The sequence below is a fragment of the Thalia democratica genome, chromosome 1 (assembly GCF_965202585.1).
Source record: "Thalia democratica chromosome 1, ktThaDemo2.hap1.1, whole genome shotgun sequence".
Classification (NCBI taxonomy): domain Eukaryota; kingdom Metazoa; phylum Chordata; class Thaliacea; order Salpida; family Salpidae; genus Thalia; species Thalia democratica.
The window spans coordinates 27,083,057-27,107,189 of NC_139165.1; the positions used below are offsets into that span (position 1 = coordinate 27,083,057).

General features: G+C 26.2%; 2 protein-coding genes across 3 annotated transcripts; both read right to left on the reverse strand.

Moving 5' to 3' along the window:
* Window positions 1-113: 113 nt before the first annotated feature.
* Window positions 114-10,591, reverse strand: LOC145847823 (centrin-3-like). 2 transcript variants are annotated; one of them, XM_082953735.1, is made up of 6 exons: window positions 10,532-10,591; window positions 8,622-8,754; window positions 6,074-6,188; window positions 2,516-2,604; window positions 1,446-1,548; window positions 114-550 (listed from the first exon to the last, which is right to left on the reverse strand). In XM_082953735.1, exons 1-6 carry the CDS (start codon window positions 10,549-10,551, stop codon window positions 504-506), a joined length of 507 nt encoding a protein of 168 aa, XP_082809861.1. In that variant the 5' UTR covers window positions 10,552-10,591; the 3' UTR covers window positions 114-503. The 2 variants fall into 2 exon arrangements, with proteins under 2 accessions (XP_082809861.1, XP_082809866.1); XM_082953740.1 differs by lacking the exon at window positions 114-550 and adding an exon at window positions 1,284-1,367.
* LOC145847810 (spermine synthase-like) lies at window positions 10,587-12,163 on the reverse strand. Its single transcript, XM_082953732.1, has one exon. It carries the CDS (start codon window positions 12,160-12,162, stop codon window positions 11,089-11,091), a length of 1,074 nt encoding a protein of 357 aa, XP_082809858.1. The 5' UTR covers window position 12,163; the 3' UTR covers window positions 10,587-11,088.
* Between the last annotated feature and the right edge of the window lie 11,970 nt (window positions 12,164-24,133).

Sequence of the window (24,133 nt, forward strand, 5' to 3'; positions counted from 1 at the left end):
AGTACTAATAATGAAAATGTTGTGAAATTTAAAAGGAAAAAATATGCGTGGGATATGAATAAATCATAAACTTTGTCAATTAAAATGTTAAGCATTTTATTTAACTGTTTAAAAATTATATTTAATTAATGGTCAGAATGTGTTAGAATAGTTCAAGTATCTTTAATAAACTTTCAGAGATAAATAAAAAAGAAGCATAAAATGAAACAAATGCAAAAAATTAAAATCAATTTAATAAAAATATTTTGTGCAAAAGATGAACAAATTTTTTGGTCACTTTAATTTGGTCACTTTTAATTGAGATGTTTAAATATAATTTTACAAAATACTTTAAATAGATTAAGGAATGTTAAGCATTGAAAATTAATTTTATTTAGGAATTTTGTTGACAATGTATATTGTTTTATCAAGAATGGTGTGGGCTAAGAAATGATATTGATAAAATTTTAAGAATGTCAAAAAATGTTAAGGTAATATTATTTTTCATATAACTTTATCTTTTATCAATAATGTTCTTTGGTCATTAGTGCTATGAATTCCTCCAAGTCAACTGTAATACAAAAATAACATTTTAGTAAAAGAGTATTTTTAAGTAAAAATTTTTTTTTAGGTGAAAATTTAGAAGTCGTTTGTAATAACTTGAACTCTGTATTAAAGGTTTATATTGAAATAAATCAAAATTAAAGTAGTTATACACTAAAAATCATTTTCAATAGATAAACAAGTAAAGATATTTAACTACTTCATTAATGTTTTGGAATGCATTCACAACATTATTGAAAGTACTTGTTTTGCAGTTATTTACTTCAATACAAAACTATAATTTTTAAAACAATATAAAACATATAAATTGTATTGTTGGTGTCGCTGAAAAGGTTTGTAATATTTACCTTATCTTAACATTAAAAAAAAATCTGATGCTTAGTATATCATGTACCTTTTTGAAAAAATCAGAATAAAAAAAAACAAACTTCAAAAATAACTTTTACTTACTAATGCTTTTACCAAGGTTGCCAAATGTTTTTGGCAAATTTTCTCCAAGTTTTTAAAAGAACACATTTTTGGGTTTAATTAAAACTTTATTTAGTTTAAAGTTAAGTATAAGGTAAAAATTGTATTAAATAGTACAAACATTGAAAATATACTTTAAGATTTAAAGCTACTTAAAATGATTTTTTTTATAAAAAAAAAATTTATGATGATAAAAATTATTTATCTACATGATAGATTTTTTGTGTCAAATCGAAATTTTACTTCTAAACATGATAAAATTGTTAAAAATTCCAGGGTTTTTTTCAAAATTTCTCAAATTTTAGGTTTCTTAGCCTAAATTGTTAAATTCCAAGATTTTAGATTCTTTGGCAACCCTGTTTTATAAAACATAAATTTAGTTGATAAAATATATTCCTGATTATACTATTCTAATTTTAAATAAAATAACAAACTTTCTCCGTCACCGTTATAATCGAATTCATCGATCATGCTTCTCAATTCGTCCTCATTAACATCTTCGCCCAATTCACGTGCCACTCTACGCAGGTTACGGACCTGAAATAATATTAAATTCGTTCAAAAATTCAGTACCTAAAGAGTTAAGTTGTTATACAATAAAAGTATTAAGATCAAATTAGTTCAAAACATTTTGTACCTTAAGTGTTAAGACACAATTAAAGTAATAGAATCAAGTTATATAGTGATTGCCATTGTTTGCTGTTTAAATTAATAGAACAAGTGAACCAAACTATTGTTTGAAAAAAAAAGCTTGAAGTTCCTGAAGTCACTAAAAAATAAATGAGGGCACAAGAAATATACAAAAATGTGTTGACTCCGCCTTTTTTTTTCATTCTTTATTTAAACACTCCATTTTGACCCAGTTAACAAACTAATTAGAGCTAACATGACTTTTAGTTAAAATTATGATACAAAATTTTGTTAAAAAATTAACGGAGTTATCAGATACTAGACTTATTTACAGTATATGGGAATAAGCATGTTTACTTTTGAATTTGTATAAAAAAGTTGTCAGTTTATTCAATGTAAGCTGTTAATACATGTAGCTTGTTGCAGCTAGGGTCATCTTGAAAATGTTTAATTTACTGAGAAAACCTAAATTCAAGTACGAAAAACTAATTTTAAACATACTTGTACTCAAATCTTGAAATAATAAAACAAATAAATAAAATTAAGTGGTATAAATTTTAAATGTTTAATAAAAAATTGAAAAGACCACCTGTAAAGGTAGATCATTCAAGTTTTAAAACATAAAAATGAATTAACGAGCTTTAAGAAAACCTGATATTATCTAAATGAACAAAAAAATTATATCTTTACAAAGCTGTTTTGAATTAGTGAGAGTTTACAAGATATAACAAAATTAAGAATATAATTTAAAGAAAGCTTCAGGTAAATGATGTTTCCAAAAATCAGTCTAAAAAGTGATATTTTTTTAACCAAATACAAATTTTATTACTCTTAAAGTTTTTATTATTTTCAAGACGTACAATAACAAACTAACAGATATTTTTCCCGTGTCGTCATCGTCAAACATTTTAAAAGATTTTATCAATTCCTCGTTTGGATCTCGGTTCAGCATCTTCTCTGTCACTGTTTGTTTTTTTGTAACAATATTTATTTTAGTTTGTTTATTGTAATTTTTTTTTGTCTGCTGTAATAACATTTATTTTTAAAATGTTAATGGAAAATCATAAACACAATATGCTTTTTATTTGCATTTATACAAAACTTTCTTTCAAAACTAATTGATTTTAAATTTCAACAGCTGTATATAAATTTAATTAAGGGCATAGGGAAGTTTTTTTTTTCTACAAAAAATTAACATTGGCTTTTATTACGAAGCTTTTATTACGAGTATATACTATTAGACACTTTTTCTAGAATCAAAAAATTTCAATTAACTTTTGAGATATAACAAGTTTTGTAAAAATTTCCGATGCAACCGTATGGAATCAAAAAGTTTCAAGGCCAATTTTCTCGGAATTTTGAAAATATCACTAAAAATCTATCTCCTTTTTAATTTATATAGAAACTTAATTCATTTTTTCAGGAAGTGTATATTTTAATATTACAAACATCGAAAGCGCATTTTCGAAAAGAATGCCATAATAAAAATTTATGACCATAGTTCAAAAAAAAGTTTTACTTGTATATTTTTGTTAAAAAATATTCATAAAAAAATTAAAAATGTTTCAAAAAATTGTTATAAATTACTACAGATTACTCTAGAAAGTTTTAAAACAATTGCTTAAGAAGTGTAGGAGATAGATCTTTAGTCAAATAGTCTATTTTTACCCATTTAATTTCCGCCTAGCATAAGGAACCTATTGAACGCTCAAACTTTGATCACGTATTTATATCTCAAAAGTTACTTTGAATTTTACCAAGCGGTAATTAGTAAGAACTAAGAAGCAGCTTATTTATTATTATTATTATATTGTTTATTGTGCAATGTTGGACTCAGGCATCAAAACCTGAGCCACTTAAACAGGACACACAAAAAGAGAAAAAGAAAATAAACTTATATTCAAAACTTTAAGATAAATTATACATATATATATATACAAACATAATTTAAATGGAAACACAAAGTTAAACACAATATGATAAACAAATGAACTAAATTGAAAATTCAGTTCAAAAAATTCAAATTTATATATTACTTAGTACACACAGTAAAGAAGTTTGTCTAAAATCATGGCTTATAAAACAATATTCATAACTACAAAATATATAAGTAAACTAATAGTTTGTAGGGGGGAGGCGTAGGAAAACGAATATTTTTCCTTTTGTTACAGTGGAAAATTAGTTAATTTTACTGGTATTTATCGTATTTAAGTCAAATCTTTTTAGCTTTAAACGAAATTGTTCTACCCTCTCACAAGATACTATATCCTGAGGTAGTCTGTTCCACATAGCTTTTGCTCTGTGAAAAAATGCGCCTTGCCACTGACTGTTTTGAAAATCATGTTTACATTTTATTTTCAAATTATTTCCTCTTAGTTGATATTTATTTTGGGAAAAATTAAAAAACTGGTTAAAAAAACTTTTATATTTGCCATTGATAATTTTGTAAAGAATTAATAAATCAAATTCCCATCTTCTATATTCCAGTGATTTCAATCCAAATTTAATCATTCTATCATTATATGACGTGTAAGATATGTTGCAACGATTACAAATATGACGGGTAAAACTCCTTTGCACAGATTCAATTTTGTTAATATCCTTTTTTAAATGGGGTGACCAAATTTGGGTACTAAACTCAAGTTTAGGGCGAATTTAAGTATGTAAAAAATAAGACTATATTTTATTAAATGTTTCACCTCCACTCCTTATGCCTTAACATCTTAAACATATTTTATATCAAAATAGTTGACAAACTAAATAATCTAACTAAATTTGTAAAATTATTTTCAAACAATTTAATATAGCATAGTAATAGCTAGGTATTAAATGATAATTTATAAAAACTCGAATAGAAAAAGACTAATGCTTGTAGACAGATTAAGTATTCCAAAATTCTTAAAACATATACAGAAACCTCTCGCTTATTTACGCACATTGTTTCACAGAAAAAATGCGTAAAGATACGAGAGGTACCATATATACTTACTACAACGGATGTTTTTTGATATTGCTTCTAGTTAAAAGTAGACTGGGGACTTTCCCACTTTAAACAATTTGTTTACTTTATTTATAAATATAAAACAAAAGATAAAGCTATACAACTGTTAAAAAAAAAATTAAATTTGTATAAAATAATAATACTTGTAGAAAAATTTTACTAATTTTAATAATAAGTAGGTTCTTTCTTTATTAATATTCGACTTATTTGATACTTAACATTTATATTCTATTCCAGTTAGAAAAATCTATTTATAACTAAGCATTTGTTTACAATTAAGAAATGGTGTGCTGTCTATATAAAAATTTGTTTCTATAGCCTTTTACAAAAATATGCATTTGGTGCATTTGGTGCTGTAATGGATTTCTTCTTTTGAACAAAAACATAAATATCAATCTCTTATTGTTAACAAAATTTATGATATACTGAGGTATAGTTAATTGTTCATTAATTAGTCAATTAACATAAGTTTACAAAGTCTAAAGAAATAGAGAGGTGAATTAGCATTTAAAAACATATTTTAAATTAAAAATATACAAAAAACCTAATTTGTGCAAAATAAAAAAAGTTAAATCTTAATTTTATGAAATTTTTAGAGTTTTAAAATGCGTAACTAAACGAGAAAGCGTAACGTCACGAGTGCGTAAAGATGCGAGAGGTTACTGTATTAAGGAAAAATACTAAACTGACATGAAAAAAATGTAAATTTTACTTTTAATTAATTTATGTTCTACTTAAGCTTAAAATAACATAGCAAATTATTTCTTAAAACTTACACCTGTGCGCAGTGGTATGTAATTAATTTAATGTGCACATAAACTTGTTAAGTACATAAATATTCAAACAAAACAGTTCAAACTCTGACAATTTTAACTTTTTTTAATTATTTTGCATAAGGATTTTTTCATGAAATAATTTTTAATATACAAATATAAAAACAAGTTATAAAGTCTTACAAAACGTATTATGGTAAAACTTTTTTAAACAATTATAATAATCAATTAGCAACTAAATCTATACATTAAAATCTGTTATACCCATATATTAAAAACTAATTTGTTTTTGAAATAAATAAACAAATATTTTGATTTAATAAGATAATGATATACATTAAGTTGAAAATACCTGAAATAATGAAAATATTTTAATCTTAATTATGGGAACCGCTCTGTTACAACCCGCGATTCAAAATAATGTTGTTCCCACCCGAGCACAATTCCAATCAAATCCAAAGAATCGCTTACCGACCGAAAGTAAGGGTTGGGGGTAACAGTGATAGTAAATAGTTAATGAAAAATTAAAAATAAATAAAGAAACACAGAAAGAAAAATTTGGTGGAAATTGATCGCGGGTGGGAATTGTAAGTCTTATTGTAATTCTAAATCAAAACTACCTGAAATATTCAAAATATTTTAACGATTAAAAACTAACTGCACTCGTTGAAATCTTCGAAGGTGATCATTCCGGTTTCGTTTCTGTCGTATTCGTGTAAAACTTTTAAAACATCAGCTTTCTTCACTTCGAACCCAAGCGCTCTCATTGCTACCTTTAAAATAAATACAAATATTATATACACGTTTTATTAATCTATAAACTAAAGTGCATCTTCATTTGAATAATTAAAAAATAGTTTTAAAAGGTAAGATTATCACTTAAACAATAAGAAGTTAAAACACAAAAAAGTCTAAAAAAGCTGCTTAACTTTCACTTACAATTTATCAAAGTTTTTTTTTTTTTGTAAATTTCTTCAAGGTTTTCTGAACTTCTTCTAGGTTTGAAACGACTTTTTGGATTATTTTAAGTATAAAGTTATTAAAAATTTAACTAAAAAACTGTGTTAAATAGTATAACAACATTGCAAAAATCCTGTAAAACTACCTTAAAAATGTTTTGTAATAAAAAATGATTCATATATTTTTTGTCTGTTTGATAGATTTTTTGTATCTAAACAAAATTATTTATTTAATATTGAATTTCTTTAAAGTCTTAGGTTTTTCCAGGCTTTTTTAGTTTAAATTGTCAAATTCCACATTATTCCAGGATTCTGAGTTTTTTTGCAACCCTGATTTAAAACTGTTGCTAAAAAACTGGGTTGTCTTTGTAAAACAGAGGGGATGATCGAAGTCTGTGATTGGTGAGAAAGTACATGTTAATATTTTGATATAGTTGACTTTTTACAAAATATTACTTTTTTTCTGTGAAAGTCACCTTAAATGCTGTAAATATCTTAAAAGGAGAAAATGAAAAGTCAAAAAAAAAATGACATTTAAAAACATTGCGATTGTGTAAGCACATTTACTTGTTGCCTTTTATAATTTATTTTTACTTTTTTTTTTGTCAAACATTAAGCTTTAACAATGTTTAATTAAGTTATTGTTAAATTAACAACAATTGCTACAAAGTAACTATAACTTGTAAAATTCTAAAAATAAACACCGAAAAAGCATTCATAGTATTATAAGAAGTTGTAAAAAAAATTTGATATATTGAAAACGGCAAACAGAATGTAAATGAGATTGTTTGCTATAGGTTATCGAGGCTTGTTATTTAAGTTTATTCTAACTTGTATTGTTTAAGAAATGATCTTATCACAAAAATAATGAGTTAAGTATTGCTAGCCGCAAGGCAAACACTCGAACTTATAATTTAAATTCAACGTTGTAAAATGAAGACAACTAGATAACATTATTCACAAAATTTCAAATGCTGTACGCAATAGTTAACTGAAAATTAAATTATATGCACATTAGACAATTTATTATGTAGCTCTTACTGTTAAGGCCATAGGGGAGGGTAGGCCATGTTTTTTACAAGTTGATCTTATTTTATAGAGTTTTTACTAAGCTTCAAGTTGCTTTTTACCGTTTTTAAAAATTCGAACTAGTTTTTGAAATATGACCGGCCAAAGTCGGGCCGCATAACAGGTTCCTTATGGGGAAGGAAAAACTAAAACGGCAAAAAAAAGACTAATGCATTCAAAATCTATCTCCTCCTTCATTTTTTAAGCAATTTTTTTCAAACTTTTACAGTCTATTTTTTATACAATAACAAAAAAACGTTATTTGTGACTTTAAAAAATTTCAAGTAAAAATACCTTTTTTTTGAAAAAAAAAAAATTTTTTGATAAAAAATCACTTTTTTTTTTTTTGTCATAAAATTTTTATTTTTTAAAATTATTAAAATTCACAAATAACGTTTTTTTCTCATAATGTAAGGAACATTTCCTGAAAATTTGAAAAGATTGCTTGAAAAATGAAGGAGAAGATAGATTTTAAAGCCCGTTTTTAAAAACTCGAGAAAAACGGCTTTAAAGTTACCCTTTATATACCCTTTATAAAGACAACCCTTTATATAACCGGTCATAAAAAAAAAGTTATTTAATATTTTTAAAATCTTAAAAAGCATCTGAAAGATTATGAAATTTACTATAATATAAGTCTATATGTTATTTTTGGTCAAAAAATGGCTTCTACCCCCCCCCTATGGCCTTAAACCTAATAGTAATATTAACATAGCTTATTTGTTTCCGATAGATTCTGCTTATTTACTTATTTATGACTATCAAAATTATTTTTTTATCTTCACATTTGAAATATTTTTAAAAAGTTTTAATTGCTCAAGAAAACTTATGTGGAAAATAAAGTAAGTTTTGTGTACAGATGCAAAATTTGAAAAACACCATTCTAAACCATAAAATAAATGAAAAAATTAAGCATAATTAAGTTTATTTTTTAATGGAAACAAATTAAAATAATGAACCAGTTACAGTTTTACATAAAATTTAAAATTTTTTGATAAGCTCACATTTTAAAACATGTTACTCCTAAAGTATTGATAACTCTGTCGAAATAACTTAAGACTTTAATTGCAATCATGTGTTTATTTTATACTATTATTCGTAATGAAACTGAAGCAACTTAACATTTGTGTAACAGTATTAGAAATCAGTACAAGTTTTAAAGTTATAAGTTACAATTACTTTTAGTTCGTGGTAGTTGATCCTTTGGTCCTTGTCCGAGTCGAACAGCTCAAAAGCTTCTTTTATTTCGTTTTTCTGCTCGTTCGAAAGTTCCTTTCTCTTTCGTCTCCGTGGCTTGTCTCCGAAGTCGCCTCTGAAAAATATCATTTTTTTATCAAAAAAATTATAACTTTTACCTTTAGTAGTTAGAAAGTCTTTCAGCAGACTTGTATCCAAAATCGTCTCTTAGATTATTACAATTTGGTTATGAATTAGTGTGTGGTAAATTACTTTATATAATTCAACTCATAATTTTAAACGTTTCTTGATTTTTAACTAAAACATCTTAAATCAGTAGTTTTTTTTTACTGCAAAAATTAAAACACTAGTGCTAGTCAGGGTTGCCACTCGTTTTTTCAAATTTTTTCCAGGTTTTCCAAACTTCTTCCAGGTTTTTAAAAGTACGCATTTTTAAGTTTATTTTTAGTTTTAGGTAATTTCTATATAAGAAACTGTATTAAATAGTATAAAAACATTGAAAAGATACTGTGAAGTTACTTTAATTGTGTTTTTTAATAAAATAACTTTTTGATGATGATAAAATGATAGATTTTTTGTGTCAAATCGAAATTTTACTACTGATAATGTAAAACTTATTAAAAATTTCAGGTTTTTCCAGGTTTTATGATCAAATTTCCAGGTTTTTCCATGTTTTTTTCAAAACTTCTCAAATTCCAGGTTTTTTCAGATTATTTTTGCCTAAATTGTCGAATTCCAGGTTTTCCATGTTTTTTACAAAATTTCTCAAATTCCAGGTTTTTTCAGGTTATTTTTGCCTAAATTGTCGAATTCCAGGTTTCCAGGTAAAGTGGCAACTCTGGCTAGTAAAACCTTATAAATAGGCGTTTTAAATTTGTAAGGATTTTTTAGCATGTTTTAACAAGTAAAAGACATAAAATAATAATATAACATCTTATTTGCGTTTGAAATAGTATTGGAGCAATGTTTTTACAAACTAAAATAATTTCATTCAAGTAATGCTAAAAATATTAAGCCTCAAAAAACATAAAAGTTATTGAATCATTTTTTTTTGATGAAATTTAATGCCAAGTTTAATAGTACTGTTGAGATTTTTAATTATATTGTATTCAATTAATTTTTATAACTTTTATTCAAGTTTTGTAGCATTCAGAGTTTATCTTCTATAAACAATATGTAATTGCAGTATTTAGACATGTTATAAATATTTGAATGCTTGAAAAATCTTAAGAATGAATTATTTTTTAGCATTTAAGCTTAATTAACTTTCTTTGTTATTAAAGAACTTTTTACAGGGTTGCCGCTGGTTTGTGAGAAACTTCTTCCAGGTTTTGAAAAGTATACGTTTTTGAATCTATCTTAGTTTTAAGTTAAGTTAAAGGTTAACAACTGTGTTAAGTTGAAAAGATACTGTAAAGCTACTTTAAATGTGTCTTCAAATAATATAAAAATTGATAGTGACAAATTTCTTTTATCTACTTTTATCATTATAGATTTTTTGTGTTAAATCAAAAAATTACTAGTTGACATTTAGAAATTGTTTAAAATTCCAGGTTTTTAGTGATTTTTGTTAAAAATTCCAGGTTTTTTTTCACAAATTCCAGGTTTTTCTTGGGTTTTTAGCCTAAATTGTCAAATTATAGGTTTTTCCAGGATTCCAGGTTTTATGGTAACCCTGTTTTTACTTACAACTGTAAATGTAAAAAAAGTTGATCGTTAATCGTTGATCAAAAAATTTCTAGTTAAGTAGAAAAAAAGATACTTTTTGGACTTTTAGAAAAATTAAGAAAATGTTGAGTATTTAAACAATAATTAAAATATAATTTTGAATTATATTTAGCAAAACATTTTAACTAACTTAAATAAAAAATTAACAAACACTATAAACTCACCTCATAGCCAAGCTATTCATATTTATCGCCGTTTTTGAAACAATTAGAAAAGATACTGTAAAATTATCTGAATATAGTTCTAGTTAGTTTAAATCAGTAAAAGCTAAATTTTAATTAATACTTGGTTACCTTTAAAAATCTATCGATAAAATACTAAAACATATGGCAAACAATAATCTAGCGCATAATTAAAAATCCTTGTTAAAATTTCCTAAAAACATTAGTCTAGTAAGCTCGAAATCTTTAAAAAGTAAACACTGTAACTTGCACCATAAAAGAACTTATACTTCTCATATCAGTGCAGTCCAGTTAAAAACTTGTGAGTTGACCATAAAAAACAAAAGCTCATGATGTGAGAGGTAAGACTATTTGTTATAAAAAAACATGCAATGTGGTGCTGCAAAAAAGCACAAAACTGTTACAAGTTCTTTCAGATGGCATATAACTAAAATGTTACAAGTTCTTCCAGATGGTGTAGAGCTAAAATGTTACAGTTTCTTCCAGATGGTGTAGAACAAAAATGTTACAGTTTCTTCCAGATGGCACATAACAAAATTTTACAATTTCTTCCATATGGTGTAGAACACCCACATTTCCATGTAGGACGGCACGCAAACGGTCTCTTTACTGAAAGACACTGGACAGTTCAGACCTTCCAATTGGTCCTCGTACATCTTCAGCGCGTTTTCACACAACAGGGAATTACCCTGAGTGAAGTACTTGCCGTCGTTTGCCAAGACATCAAAAGACAACTGCAAAATCATCCTCAAAAAGTCCCAGTGGCTGCCCTGGGGAGTGGTGCTCACGGGAATGGCCGTCAGGTCATTGATGATGAAGTCAAACTTCTTGCCCTCATTTGCATACACTTTCAGCCACTTGACGCAGTCATCAACTTTTATTACGTAATTTTCTCCCTTCATATCATCCATGGCGTCGCCACAGATTCCCCTCAGGTGTTTCTTGGCGGCTTCCACCACCATGCCATCGATGTCTATCATGGTAATCATCTTGGCTCCGGTGTCTTTAAGGTGTCTCAATATTCCACCATCTCCCCCTCCAAGAACAAGGACCTCTTTTCCCTTGTAATTTTGCTTGCCGTTTCCGGTGATGGCCTGGGTGTAGGACAAATCACTCTCTGCCAGGTTCAGGTCATTGTCCAGGTAGAGGACGTTTCCAAACTGCTTTGTCTGCATGATTCTCACATCCTGGTACTCTGACTTGTCGTGGAAGACCACCTTCTCAAAGTCGTACTCTATCAGGTTGCCTCCCGCTCCAACGTCGTACCTCCTTGGCCCTCCGCGCTTGAACGGAGGCAGGGGCTTGTAGGCGCCGTTGTTGACCGTTTCCACAAACGAGCACTTGCTGATGTTTTCTTCCAGCTGCGCTGCCTCAACTGATGCGGCGCACTTTTGCAAGCTGTGAACGTCCAAGGTGAGGTGGGAACTGTTAAAGTTGGCAAAAATTTTGCACTCAGCTTCAAGTTGCTTGCTTTTGTACAAGACGCTGCTGTTGTCTTGGTAGACAACGGCGCAACCCAGACCGGAACTTTTGAGCTTGTCGGTCAGCTCATCAAATACCTCTTTAGAGTTGGAAAGAGGGCTGCAGTCAAATCCTAAAAGCCAAGTGTGCATTATTTTGTTATAATTGATCTAAAAATTGTTATTAGTTTAGTATAATTAATAAAAACAAATGTAAAACTTTTGAGGTTGGTTAAATTTTGAAAAAAATAAGTACTGTGCAAAATCTTTAAGGTCTTTTTTAGAATCAGAGTTGTTACTTTTTGAGGTAAGTTAACTTGATTGACTACAACCTAGCAAAAATTCATGGATTAAGCTTATATTACATAGCAACAAGATAGTTACTTTAGAATTAGCAGCAACAACATCAAAACTTTAAATGACAGTTTCAAATTATTAATGTTAAATTAAGTATATAAAAATTGAAATAAGTAAACATATATGCACTTAAGTAACTTGAGTTAGTATTGTACTGAGTTTCAACGTTGGTTCATAACAATTAAAAATCCTTTCAATTTGGGTGTTAATTATTAATATTAGTTCTGAACTTTAGGGCCACCATTCTTTGATCAAACATACTGTCCTGATTGACCAAAAACTGTGCTGAGTCATTGTGAGTTTTTTCAAATCTTTTTTTTTTAAAAACCAATAAAAACCAAGCTTTTTAACAAAATTCATTATGAAATTTCAAAATATTGAAGTTAAACCAACTAAGCCTTATCGAATATCTAGAGAAAAACTGATCTGAGATTTCAACAAATTTTAAAACTATCTTGAGGTTTTATATAAAAACAAAACTATTAAGATTCAGCTTGAGTTTAAAAAAGAGTAAGTGACAACTCTAACTAAGATCAATAAATAAATCAAATTTTTGAGAAACAAATGGACTTCATGTTTAATTAAAACAGAAAACACCAAACAAGCTTGAAATAAGGCCATAGGCGAGGTCCAACATTTTTTTTACAAAAATTTACACTGGTGCTTCTATAAAAGCATAAGAATAAACTGAAATATACTTATAAATTTATTTAAAAATGTTATTTATTTATATTTATCATATTTATTTTTTATAAAATGCTTTATAAGGTAAAAAAAAACCAAGTAGCTTTCGAGGTTTTGTGAAAAGTTATTGATAAAGATGTAAGGAAGAAACCTATACTTTTCTTTTCTTTATAATCCATTAACTTCAAATTTTAGGAAGAGTTGCCTAAATCATAGATAGAATAAATGTTTATCTTTAACAATATTTTAAGAATGGAAAAATGTCTATTTAAAAAAAAAACACCAACACATGGTTGTTTATTTTCAAGTTTAGATTAAGTTCAGAAAGTTTGAGAAACATTGCCTAAACGCTATAAGAAAAATAAGTTTTTAGCCACATTTTCTCTGTTTTTACTATGGTGGTTACATCTCTCTGGCATGCACTCAGAAATAATTTTTCAATCTTACAAAACATTACAAGAAGCTTCTAGCTGAGTTAAGATTTTGAAACTAGATCTACATTTAAAAAAGAGCCTTACGCCCCCATGGACTTAGTCTACTTATGAAAATTAAAGAGTGTTCCTGATTTTTTTAATTTGATGCAGTTAGTTACTTAACAGAGTTCTATCAATGCTATATTTGTTAGCTTATGAAATGTAAGACTTCATTAAAAGAACTAACAGTAATTTGTTAACAAAATAAGCAATAAAAATTCATACTTCAATTGATAAATATATCATGGTTGCCAATCTTAAAAGCAAAACTAGTGATCAAAACCAAGCCTGAGTTTCATCAAACTGACCTGAGTTGGTCTGAGTTAATAAGCAAATAGAGAAAATTAATTGCCTGAAAAATAAAAAAATACCATTAATTTAGTGTTTTTACTTAGAAAGACCAATATACTAACAAAATGACTTTATAAAAAATAAATTATAAGAAAAAAAGTTAGGATAACTCAGGATAATTTATAATTTTAGAAAATTTCAAAATAACTTAGAACATTGTGACTTTTTTAAACTTAGGATTACTCAAGGCGGTTTTTATTTTTTTGACTTGAAGAATAGCAACTCTAATAAACGCAGAAATTTGGAGAGTTCAAAAGGTACAAAAAAAACTGTTTTATTAAAAAAAAATTTTCTACATTTTGTTTTCAAGCACTCTCAGTTTAATTTTAACTTTAAAATGAACAATCCTATTGTGAGGATTTTTTTGAATTTTGAGTTATGTATTTTTAGTTCATTTATAAATATCAATTATAAATTTTACTAACAATACAATGTTTCACTCGCTTGAAACTAGTCAAAGATAATCATATGACTAGTTTCAAGGGAGTGAAACATTGAATTGTTAATAAAATTTAAAATTTATTATTGATCATTTTCCTTATACTTAAGTTGAGAACTTTGATTGTCATCTTTAAAGTATAAAGTACACATTTATAAATATGACAATTTTTTACTTATGGACTTTTTGGAAGCAAAAAGCTTTTTTAAATTGTTACTAAACATTTATTTTTTTAATGCAAGAAACATTTCAGGAAAACTTAAGTTAAATTTCATGAAAATAGATATATAATAAATTTTCGGAAAACTTGAGAAACTTACCATTGAAAAATATAATATCTTTTTACAACATGACTATATGTAAAACTAAATTAAATCTATAATGTTATATTTTAAAATATTCAAGTAAAAATTTGTTTTTTAAACAAAGAAGAACATTAGCTTTTTTAGAAAATATATTAAATTACTACCCCTATATCATTAAAACAAAGTTTAAACAGTTACTCATTGCAGGGTTGCTACTGATTTTTAAGAACTTTCCTCCAGATTTTGAGAGTGCATGTATTTAGGTCTATTTTCAATTCAAAGTTAAGTTTAAGATTAAAGGCATAGGGGAGGGGGTTAATACACATTTTATCCCAATTTAATCTTATTTTATATAGTTTTTACCAAGTTGCTTTTTACAGATAAAAAAATCAAAAATACTTTTTGAGATATAGCTGGTCAAAGTCAGAGAAAACAATAGCTTCCTTAATGGGAGGCACAAACTAAAACAACATAAATAAACTATTTCACTAAAAACCTATTTTCTCCAACGTTTTTTGAGATAACTACCTCAAACTTTCAGGAAATGTTCTTTGCAATATTTAGAAATAGACATTGACATAGAAATTTGCCCATAACTTTGACCAGGTATATCTCAAAAGTTACTAAAAAAATTTTTAATCTGTAAAAAGCATCTTGCAGCCTACTAAAAAAAAATGTAAAATAAAATCAAATTGTGAAAAAAATGTTTTACCCCCTCCCTTATGTCCTTAAAAACTGTGTTAATTAGTATAACAACATCAAAAAGATACTGTTAAGCTACTTAAAATAAGTTTTTCAACAAAAAAAATTAATGACAACAAAATGTTTTATCTATATAATGATAGGTGTTTTTTTTTGTAAAATCAAAAAATTCTACACAACATGTAAAAATTGTTTAAAATTTCAGCCTTTATAGTGATTTTTGTTCAAAACTCCAGATTTTTCAAGGTTTTTCAAAATTTTTCAAATTCAAGGTTTTCCAGAATTCCAGGTTTTGTGTAAACCCTGTCATTGATAATAAAAATTTCAAAACTACTTTGGTCATTATGCATCATTTAAATAAAATAATACTATATCTTTTGCTTAATATATAAAAACTATACTGGTTATCTGAAAACATTTCATTAACAGTCTTCATTATAAGAAAAAAATAATATGAATAATATTCATAAGTTGTATTTAAATTGTGTGAAACTCAATAGTGAAGAAAATTCATAAACTTAATCTTTTTTTTTTCTTATGCGCAAGACAATAATTTTGTTACTTTAAAAAAGAACTTTCTTTTATTTTGAAGTCAATATAATTTTTGAAAAAGTAACCTCTATATGAAAAAATTCCCTTTTAAAATAAAATCCTGTGACCTAATGAGTTTTTGGTTCAGAAAAATTTGTGTAATGAACAAAACGTACACACTGCGAAGGTTGTTTTTCAATTTGACACTACAGAAAAGGTGATATTTATATAAAAACAAGGTATTTATTTGTGAAATTATTCAACTATTTTATAATAAAAATTTTCCATTGGGACTTTATAAAAAAAGTGTAACGCTTGTTTGCTTAAACATACAAATTTAAGTGATACTGTAAAATATTAACAAAATTTTACAATTAACGTTGCACAAACAAAAGCTTTACTGAAGTTGATTTGTATATTTCATTTGTAGCTTTGATACAAGTACTCTTAAAATGGTGTTGTTGTCAGTTCTGTCCCTTTATATTGTGTATCTACTTGAAGTGTTGCTGTTTAAAGTTTTAAGTTAAATTAATTGCATGCAAAAAAAAATAATGAGATATGGTGCTTGCTCTGACCCTAACAAACTCGTTGTTTACAAAGAATGTTTAACTAAAAATTATACAAAATACTTGTTTTGAAAGCAAATAAGTTCTTAAAGATTACATTTACATAATTGTATATTGATCACAGTATTAAATATAAAGTTACTTGTTATGTTTATTTTAAGAAAAAAATAAGCTTTAAAATTGAAAGACATACAAATAGGTTTAGACTCAAGTTTTTGAGATACTTGGCGCTTAGTTTTAATCTAGTGTCCTAGAAAATCTTAAAAATGCGAAATAAAAGTCTTCTTTTTTAACAATATAGTGTGACATTGGTTTTACCAATGAACCAGGAGTACTTCTGCTTAAATGATTGTGAATTTTTGACACTTCTAAATGTAGTGTTCATCAGATTAACTTAAGTGAAATACTTATTTTTTTAGCTAATGATTTTTTTAATTTAGAGTAAAAGGGTCTATTCATTTTCAATTAGTGTTAAGTGATAAAAATGTAGCCCAGTCATATAAAATTATACAATTTTAACAAAACTATCAACAAAAATGAAGAAATAACTTAACCTGAAATATACCAGTAAGGGCCTGGGGGGTCCGTGATAGTTTTTAAAAGTTGACCTTATTTTATAGTTTTATCTGAGCTATCAGACATTTTTAACCAATTGAAAAACATCAAAGTATTTTTTTAGATATAAGCAATCAAATTCAGTGACCTTAATAGGTTCATAATAGAGAGACAAACCAAAACACAAAAAAAAGACTATTTCATTAAAAATCTATCGTTCTCTTCTTTTTTTTTCAAGTTTCTTCAAATTTTTACAGAAAGTCCATTATTAAGTTTAAAAAAGATTAAATTATGGAATTTTTATAATTTTGCAAAAATAGTTTATTAAAAAAAACAACATCTTAATCTTTTTTTTAATTTTTTTAATCACAACATTTAAATTCTTTTAAACTGTAAAAGGAACATTTCCTGAAAATTTGAGGTCTCTAGCTCAAAAATTGAAGGATAAGATAAATTTTTAATGCATTTTTAAGTTTCTGAGAAAATTAACATCAAAAAATTTGCAGGTCCTTACGCTTGAATTGGATTTTTTTTTAACAAAAATTACAATATCTAAAATAGTACTTTTTTTATTAATTATATATAAACTGGCTTTCAGTTTGTTCCTAAAACTTTCATATAGCAGCCAATGTTATTTTTAGTAAAAAAACTATTGGACCCCCTTATGCCTTTAATCAAGCTAATATCCATAAAAGTTTTATTTAAGTATATATAATTTATTATATTTCTTTTTTTTAATGACTAGAAATAAATACAATTTAAAATTACTAAAATATAGCCAGAGTTTTAGGAAAACCCAATTTATCCCCTGATTTTTGCAAAAAAATAATCAAACTTGTACAAACCAAAGTTTTTGTATAATTTGAAAAAAAAAACTACCAAAGCAGGTGGAAAGCATGTATTACTATTTATTTATTGAATTTTTACAAACTGTGCTTATAAAAGCTGAAGTAAAGATAGTACTGTCAGTAAATACTCAGACATTATATACATACATAACTTTTTATTAAAATGAACTTCAAAAACTTACATAACATTTAAGGGCATAGGGGGAGTTCCGACACTTTTTTTCACTAAAAATAATATATAATCTTATATGAAAGCTTAAAGTGTACAATCTACAAGCCAGTTTTTATAGAATTAAAAAATCTTATATAACTTTTGAAATATTGTAATTTTTATAAAACTTTTCCGGTACAAACAAATGGACAACAAATTTTTTAGGGTAAATTTTCTCTGAAATTAAAAAAATCACTAAAAATCTATCTTCTCCTTCATTTTTTGAGCTAGAGACCTCAAACTTTCAGGAAATGTTCCTTTTACAGTTTAAAAGACTTTGAATGTTGGAATTTTAAAAATATTGAAAAATAAAAATTTTAGATAAAAAAAAACAAAAAAAATGATGGTTTTTTTTTTGATAAAAATTTTATTTTTAAAAATAAAAAAAACTCCTGCATTTAATCTTTTTAAAATTTAATAATATACTTTCTGAGAAAATTTGAAGAAGATTGGTTGAAAAATGAGGGAGGAGATAGATTTTTAGTGAAATGGTCTATTTTTGCGTTTTTAGTTTGCGCCTTCCATAAGGAACCTATTGAGGTCACCAACTTTGATCGCTCATATCTCAAAATTTTTTTGTAAATTTTTCAAGCAATTACAAATGTCTGATAGCTCAGATAAAACTCTATACAAGACCAACTTGTAAAAACTAAGGTGGACCCCCCTATGCCCTTAATTAAGTTCATAAGAGAGTCTACCTTACTTATACTACTTTTTATTATTTTGTTGAGTTTACTATAAGACATGTTTAACTGCACAACAAAGTTTGAAGTTACTTAAGAGAAAAAAATAGTCAAAGTTTGTAAGTTTAATTGGTCACTTATAGAAGATTCAAACTAAAAGAAGCTATTTAACAAAAAATGTTGTATTCATTATATAAAAATGTTTACAAAAATATTTACAGTAAGTACTTTTTTTTATTATTGAATTTTTTACAAAATACTAAATTTTTTTTATTGTCATTTTTGAAACTCTCAAAACTTTAACTGTATAAGAAATGTTTCCTTAAAACTTGAGGTCACTATAAAAAAAATAAATTAAGTTTTTAGTCAACTAAACTTTAGTTAAAAAATTTCCAAGAAATGACAAGAGGTAAACATTTCTTAATCAGCCTTCTACTTTGCACTTATGACTAAGTTAACTAGTTGATTTTAACTGTTTCATGAAAAACAAGTTACTAATCAGATGTAAGCAATATAAAGCTAATACCATATGACTTCTTTTAATTATTCATATAAACAATCAAAAAGTTGAGTTATGGCGTTCAACATTTACTCTCTACAAAACTTTTATATTTTGGTTCTCACTTTGGTTTAGTAAATTTTCAATTAGCCAATAGAGCAGCCTTAAAATAATTGTTGTGTGGAAAAACGTAGACTAAAAAGAAACCATTAATAACACAAACTTGATAGACTATATTACACTTTAGTTTGTTTTCTAAATAATGACATTTTTTTTTATGTTTAGAGTTAACTAATGATTTTATTTTTAATTAACGCAGGGTTCGTGCGCGAATTTTTTTTTATTTAGCCTGACTGAGACCTATTTAGCCTGACATTTTTTCAACATAAGGAACATCCCCTTTAGAAGTTATTTTAGGTATCGGGGGTCTTGATTAGTACTATTGTAGTCTCCAACTTAAACCAGCTTTATCTTAAAAATATTCAAAAAGCAACTCATAGCTTAGTTACAACTCAATAAATTAAGACTAAATTTTGAAAAGGGTGAAAATCCCCCTATGCCCTTAACATAACAAATTCATTGATAAGTTTAAAAATAAGTGTTATATCTAATCTAATACTAGTGTAAAAATTTATATTATATATTACTAAACACAATTATTCAATTTAATTAAGCACTAAGTAAAAACACTATAACCAGAAGATTTATAATAAAACAATGTGCACTGTCGTGTTTTATTAAAATTTAAAATGAAATGCTTACACGAGTATTAAAACAAGTAAAAAATGTTTGTTATAGTATTTTGCTAATACTTAAAATTGATACATAATTATAAATCCTAAACTCTAAATAAATACAGTGATTGTTGATGTCATATCAGATTTAAAAAGCTTCACTTAAATTTAAATAAAAAACCTTGAATATTTTGTTCTTGTAAAGAAAAATGAATTGTACCTAAAATTTGTACTCTGACAAAACTTAGTACTTATATCTTATAGCTAAGTTTTAGTGTTGGGAATATCTCTAATAACTTTCAACAAACAGTAAAATATCTGAATAAACTGCTAAGATACTTAATCTAAAAATTATTTGGTATAAAGCCTTTAAATTGGAAATTAAAACAGTTCAACCAAGTAAGCTCTGAGAAAAATAGCTGATGTAAACAAATTCAAACAAAGAGCTAAGTTGTTGAACTAAACTGTAATGTTTAAACTGTATATTTTTATGAAATTTCATAATTATGACGTATATAACCTACTCAAAACAAAATAATGAAGATTCTTAAAATTTTTTATGGATTCAACAAAATGTTTTAAGCATGTATTTTTACAAATACTGACTGAATTTGTCTTTAATAACTATATCTTTATTTAGAATTAATTCACATCTCAATTTGATCTTAAAAAGATTTCTCAATTTTTTTTAATCAAAAATTTTCAAGCATTTGAACTGAGAAAAACTGGGTTCTCAAACTTTTAAATACAAAAACTGATTTAGCCTGACGTTTTTCAACTTTTTTCAAAAAAACTGATTTAGCCTGACTTAGCCTGATTTAGCCTGACGCGCACGAACCCTGTTAACGGCAGCTGACTTCCTTTGTATATTGTCAAGCACTAGGTTTAGTTTTTACATTATTCAAAATATTTGAGAAACTTTTAAAAGCTAGTATTACAAGATGGCCACTGGTTTCTGAGAAATTTCTTCAAGATTTTCTGAATTTCTCCCAGGTTTTTATAAGTACACTTATTTAGTCAATTTTTAGTTTAAAACTGTGTTTAGTAGTATAACAACATTGAAAAGATACAGTACATCTACTTTAAATGTGTTTTTTAATAAAAAAATTGATGATGACAAACAAATTTTATCTATATGATAGATTTTTTGCATTATATCAAAATTTTTTAATTACCATGTAAAATTTGTTTAAAATTCTAAATTTTTTAGTGATTATTTGTTGTTGAAAATTTCTTTTTTTTTAAGTTCAAGGTGTTTCCAGGTTTTTTTAGCCTAAATTTTCAAATTCCAGGTTTTACAAGATTCCAGATTTAGTGGCCACTAGGATCACTACATAACAAAGCTGCTCTTTAAACGTTGGGCACACAATTAGATTGTAAGTGTAATTTTTAGTTGCAGTATTGCAAGCAGTGAACACTTGCTTGTTAATTTCAATTTTTTTGTTTCTGAGATTTTAATTAAAAATGTTAGCCAAATGACAATCCACCTAATAGTTTTTACTTAAATTTCTTTATTAATTAAGTTTTTATTACTATTTATCAGTAATTAACGGGGAAGATTAAATTGTATAATTTGCTAAAGAAAGGAAAGAGTTGTGATGTGATTCCAGTTTTCAGGAAATGTACTTTTTAGTATCAAAAACAACTAGTACAAAAGTTATTTTTGAAAAAAAAATCAATTTTTTTGTATATATTTTTTTTTTCTTACAAAGACCAAAAGTATATTTCCTAGAAATTGTTTAAAATTTATTTAAAACAATTGCTCAAAAACTGAAGAAAAAGTTAGATTTTTAGTGATATAGTCTATTATTGCCCTTTTAGTTTGCACCTCATATAAGGAACCTATATGTTCAAACTTAGACTAGGTATATCTCAAAAATTACTTTAAATTTTAAAACTTGGTAAAAATTAACAACTAGCTTATCTAATTTGCAGAAAATAAGACTAAATTAGGAAAATCCCGTTATGCCCCTGAAAATTGTTTTTTAAAATGACCAAAATAGTTATATAAATGATAGATTTTTGTGTCAAATCAAAATTTTACTACTTGAAATGTAAAAATGGTTTAAAATTCCAGGTATTTTAGTGATTTTTTTTCAAAAATTAAGTTTTTTAAGTTTTTTTTAGTGCTCAAATTCCAGATTATCCAGGTTTCTTAGCACAAATTGTCAAATTTCAGATTTTTCCAGGATTTAGGTTTAGTGGCCACCCTGCTTAAATCATAAAAAGATTTATTTAGACCCATAAACTATCAAGTTTTTTTGTCAAGGTGGCCACTGGTTTTTGAGAAATTCTTTCCAGGTTTTTAAAAGTACACATTTTTGGATCTATTTTCATTTAAAATTAAGTTAAAGGTTACAAAATGTGTAAAGTAGTATAACAGCAATGAAACTAAATTGTAAAGCTACTCTAAAAGTGTTAATTACAAAAAAAAATTATTGATGTTGTAGATTTTTGTGTCAAATCAAAATTTTACTACTTAACATGTAAATATTGTTTAAAATTCCAGGTTTTTTTTAATTTATTTTGTGATTGTTGTATAAAGTTCCAGGTTTTTCCTCTTTATTTTAGCCTAATTTTCCAACTTCTAGGTTTTTTGGCTACCCTGTTTATGTATAAGTGTCTACCACTGAGTTTCTAAGATAGCTTTCAAAGCTGTCATAAGGACACCCCATCAGGCCACAGACACAATTAGCTTAGATAGCCTGGAGAAATGGCAATTATGTAAAAATAGCTGACACCACTTTTTTTAAATTTTAAGTCCAGTTTGGATTTCACAATTTACACTTACAAACAAATAAGTGTGTTTCAATTAAGTTTTAATTACAGAGAATTAACAAGTAGCACATGGTTTTAAATTTTGTTTCATTAAGCTTCCTAACTGTTTCTGCCACTTGTTAACAATGTGGTAAAATTTTATTTGAGTTTTGATAAGCAAGGTTGATTTAGATTAAACTAAACAAATATTTTTGAAAACACTTACATTTTTTTTTCGGTAGTATACATTTTTGGTATTTTAAATTGATTTTTAAAGTAGGATCTGTTTTTACATCTAGAACAGTAGTAAAACTTAAGCTTTTATAAAACTATTTTATTTGGTTCACGTTTGTAATAATTGATAGTTTAAAGTTTTATATTACTAGATAGTTTAAAAAAGTAAAAAACCGCCATTGTAAAATCATCACAGATTTTAACCGGATAATTAACATATTTTTCTTTATATAAATAATTCTTTGTTATATTTAATAAGACAAAAAATAGTTTTGTAGTTTAATGAAAAGTATTTATTTTTGTTTGTTTTTTAGTAATATTCTTTTTAAAAGTTTTTTTAAAGATATTTTTCTTGTTTAAAATACATTATTTTCACAAATTACTAAGAATAAATTAAGAATGTAAATAAATTTAGTTTATTTCAAAGTTAATTTAACAATTTAGGGCTGGATTTCTAAGGTCGTTTCTGATTAGCTATTTTACCTATTTTTAGTTGAAAGTAGTAAAACCTATTTTACAGGTTATTTTTTACATGTTTGGATAAGTTGGGTTAGGGCTAAGGGTGTATTTATAGTTTAAAATTAGGGTAAGGTGAGTTAGGAATAAGGTTTAAGGGTATAAATATTCTAAACATTCTGCTGTATTATCAATAAGCCTCTTTTGCATAATTATATAAATGGAAACATTACCCAAAAACTTACAACTGCAGCTGAGCTGACTCATTTTAAGGTAGGTCCCTTGTCAACAACTTGGATTTGATTTTGTAACATCAAACTTAAATAGTTTTTGAAGATACCCTACGACCTACGTCATCATGCATCAAAAAAAAAGTAACGAAACTTTTAAGTTGTGACCCATAGTCTTTTGAAATGGTCAAAAAAAATTGATGTTGTCTATTTTACCAAATTGGTGTTGCATCACAAACGATGCAACGGTAAAAACTTGAGTCGAATTTTGACAAAAACAGCGAAAGTGGCGGAAAAGTTACTAAAAACATATAATGAAACAAACTAAAAGGTAAAATAAACCAAAAATTGTATGTGTTAAAAATTTGTTCCTAAACTGATAATAAAATATAAACAGATCTTCTTGTAGATGACCGAAGACAAACAATAATTTTATTTTAGCTAACACTAACATTTCAAATTGTTATGGCTCTTTAAGTTTTACGGAATTTATATTATATTTCTTTTTT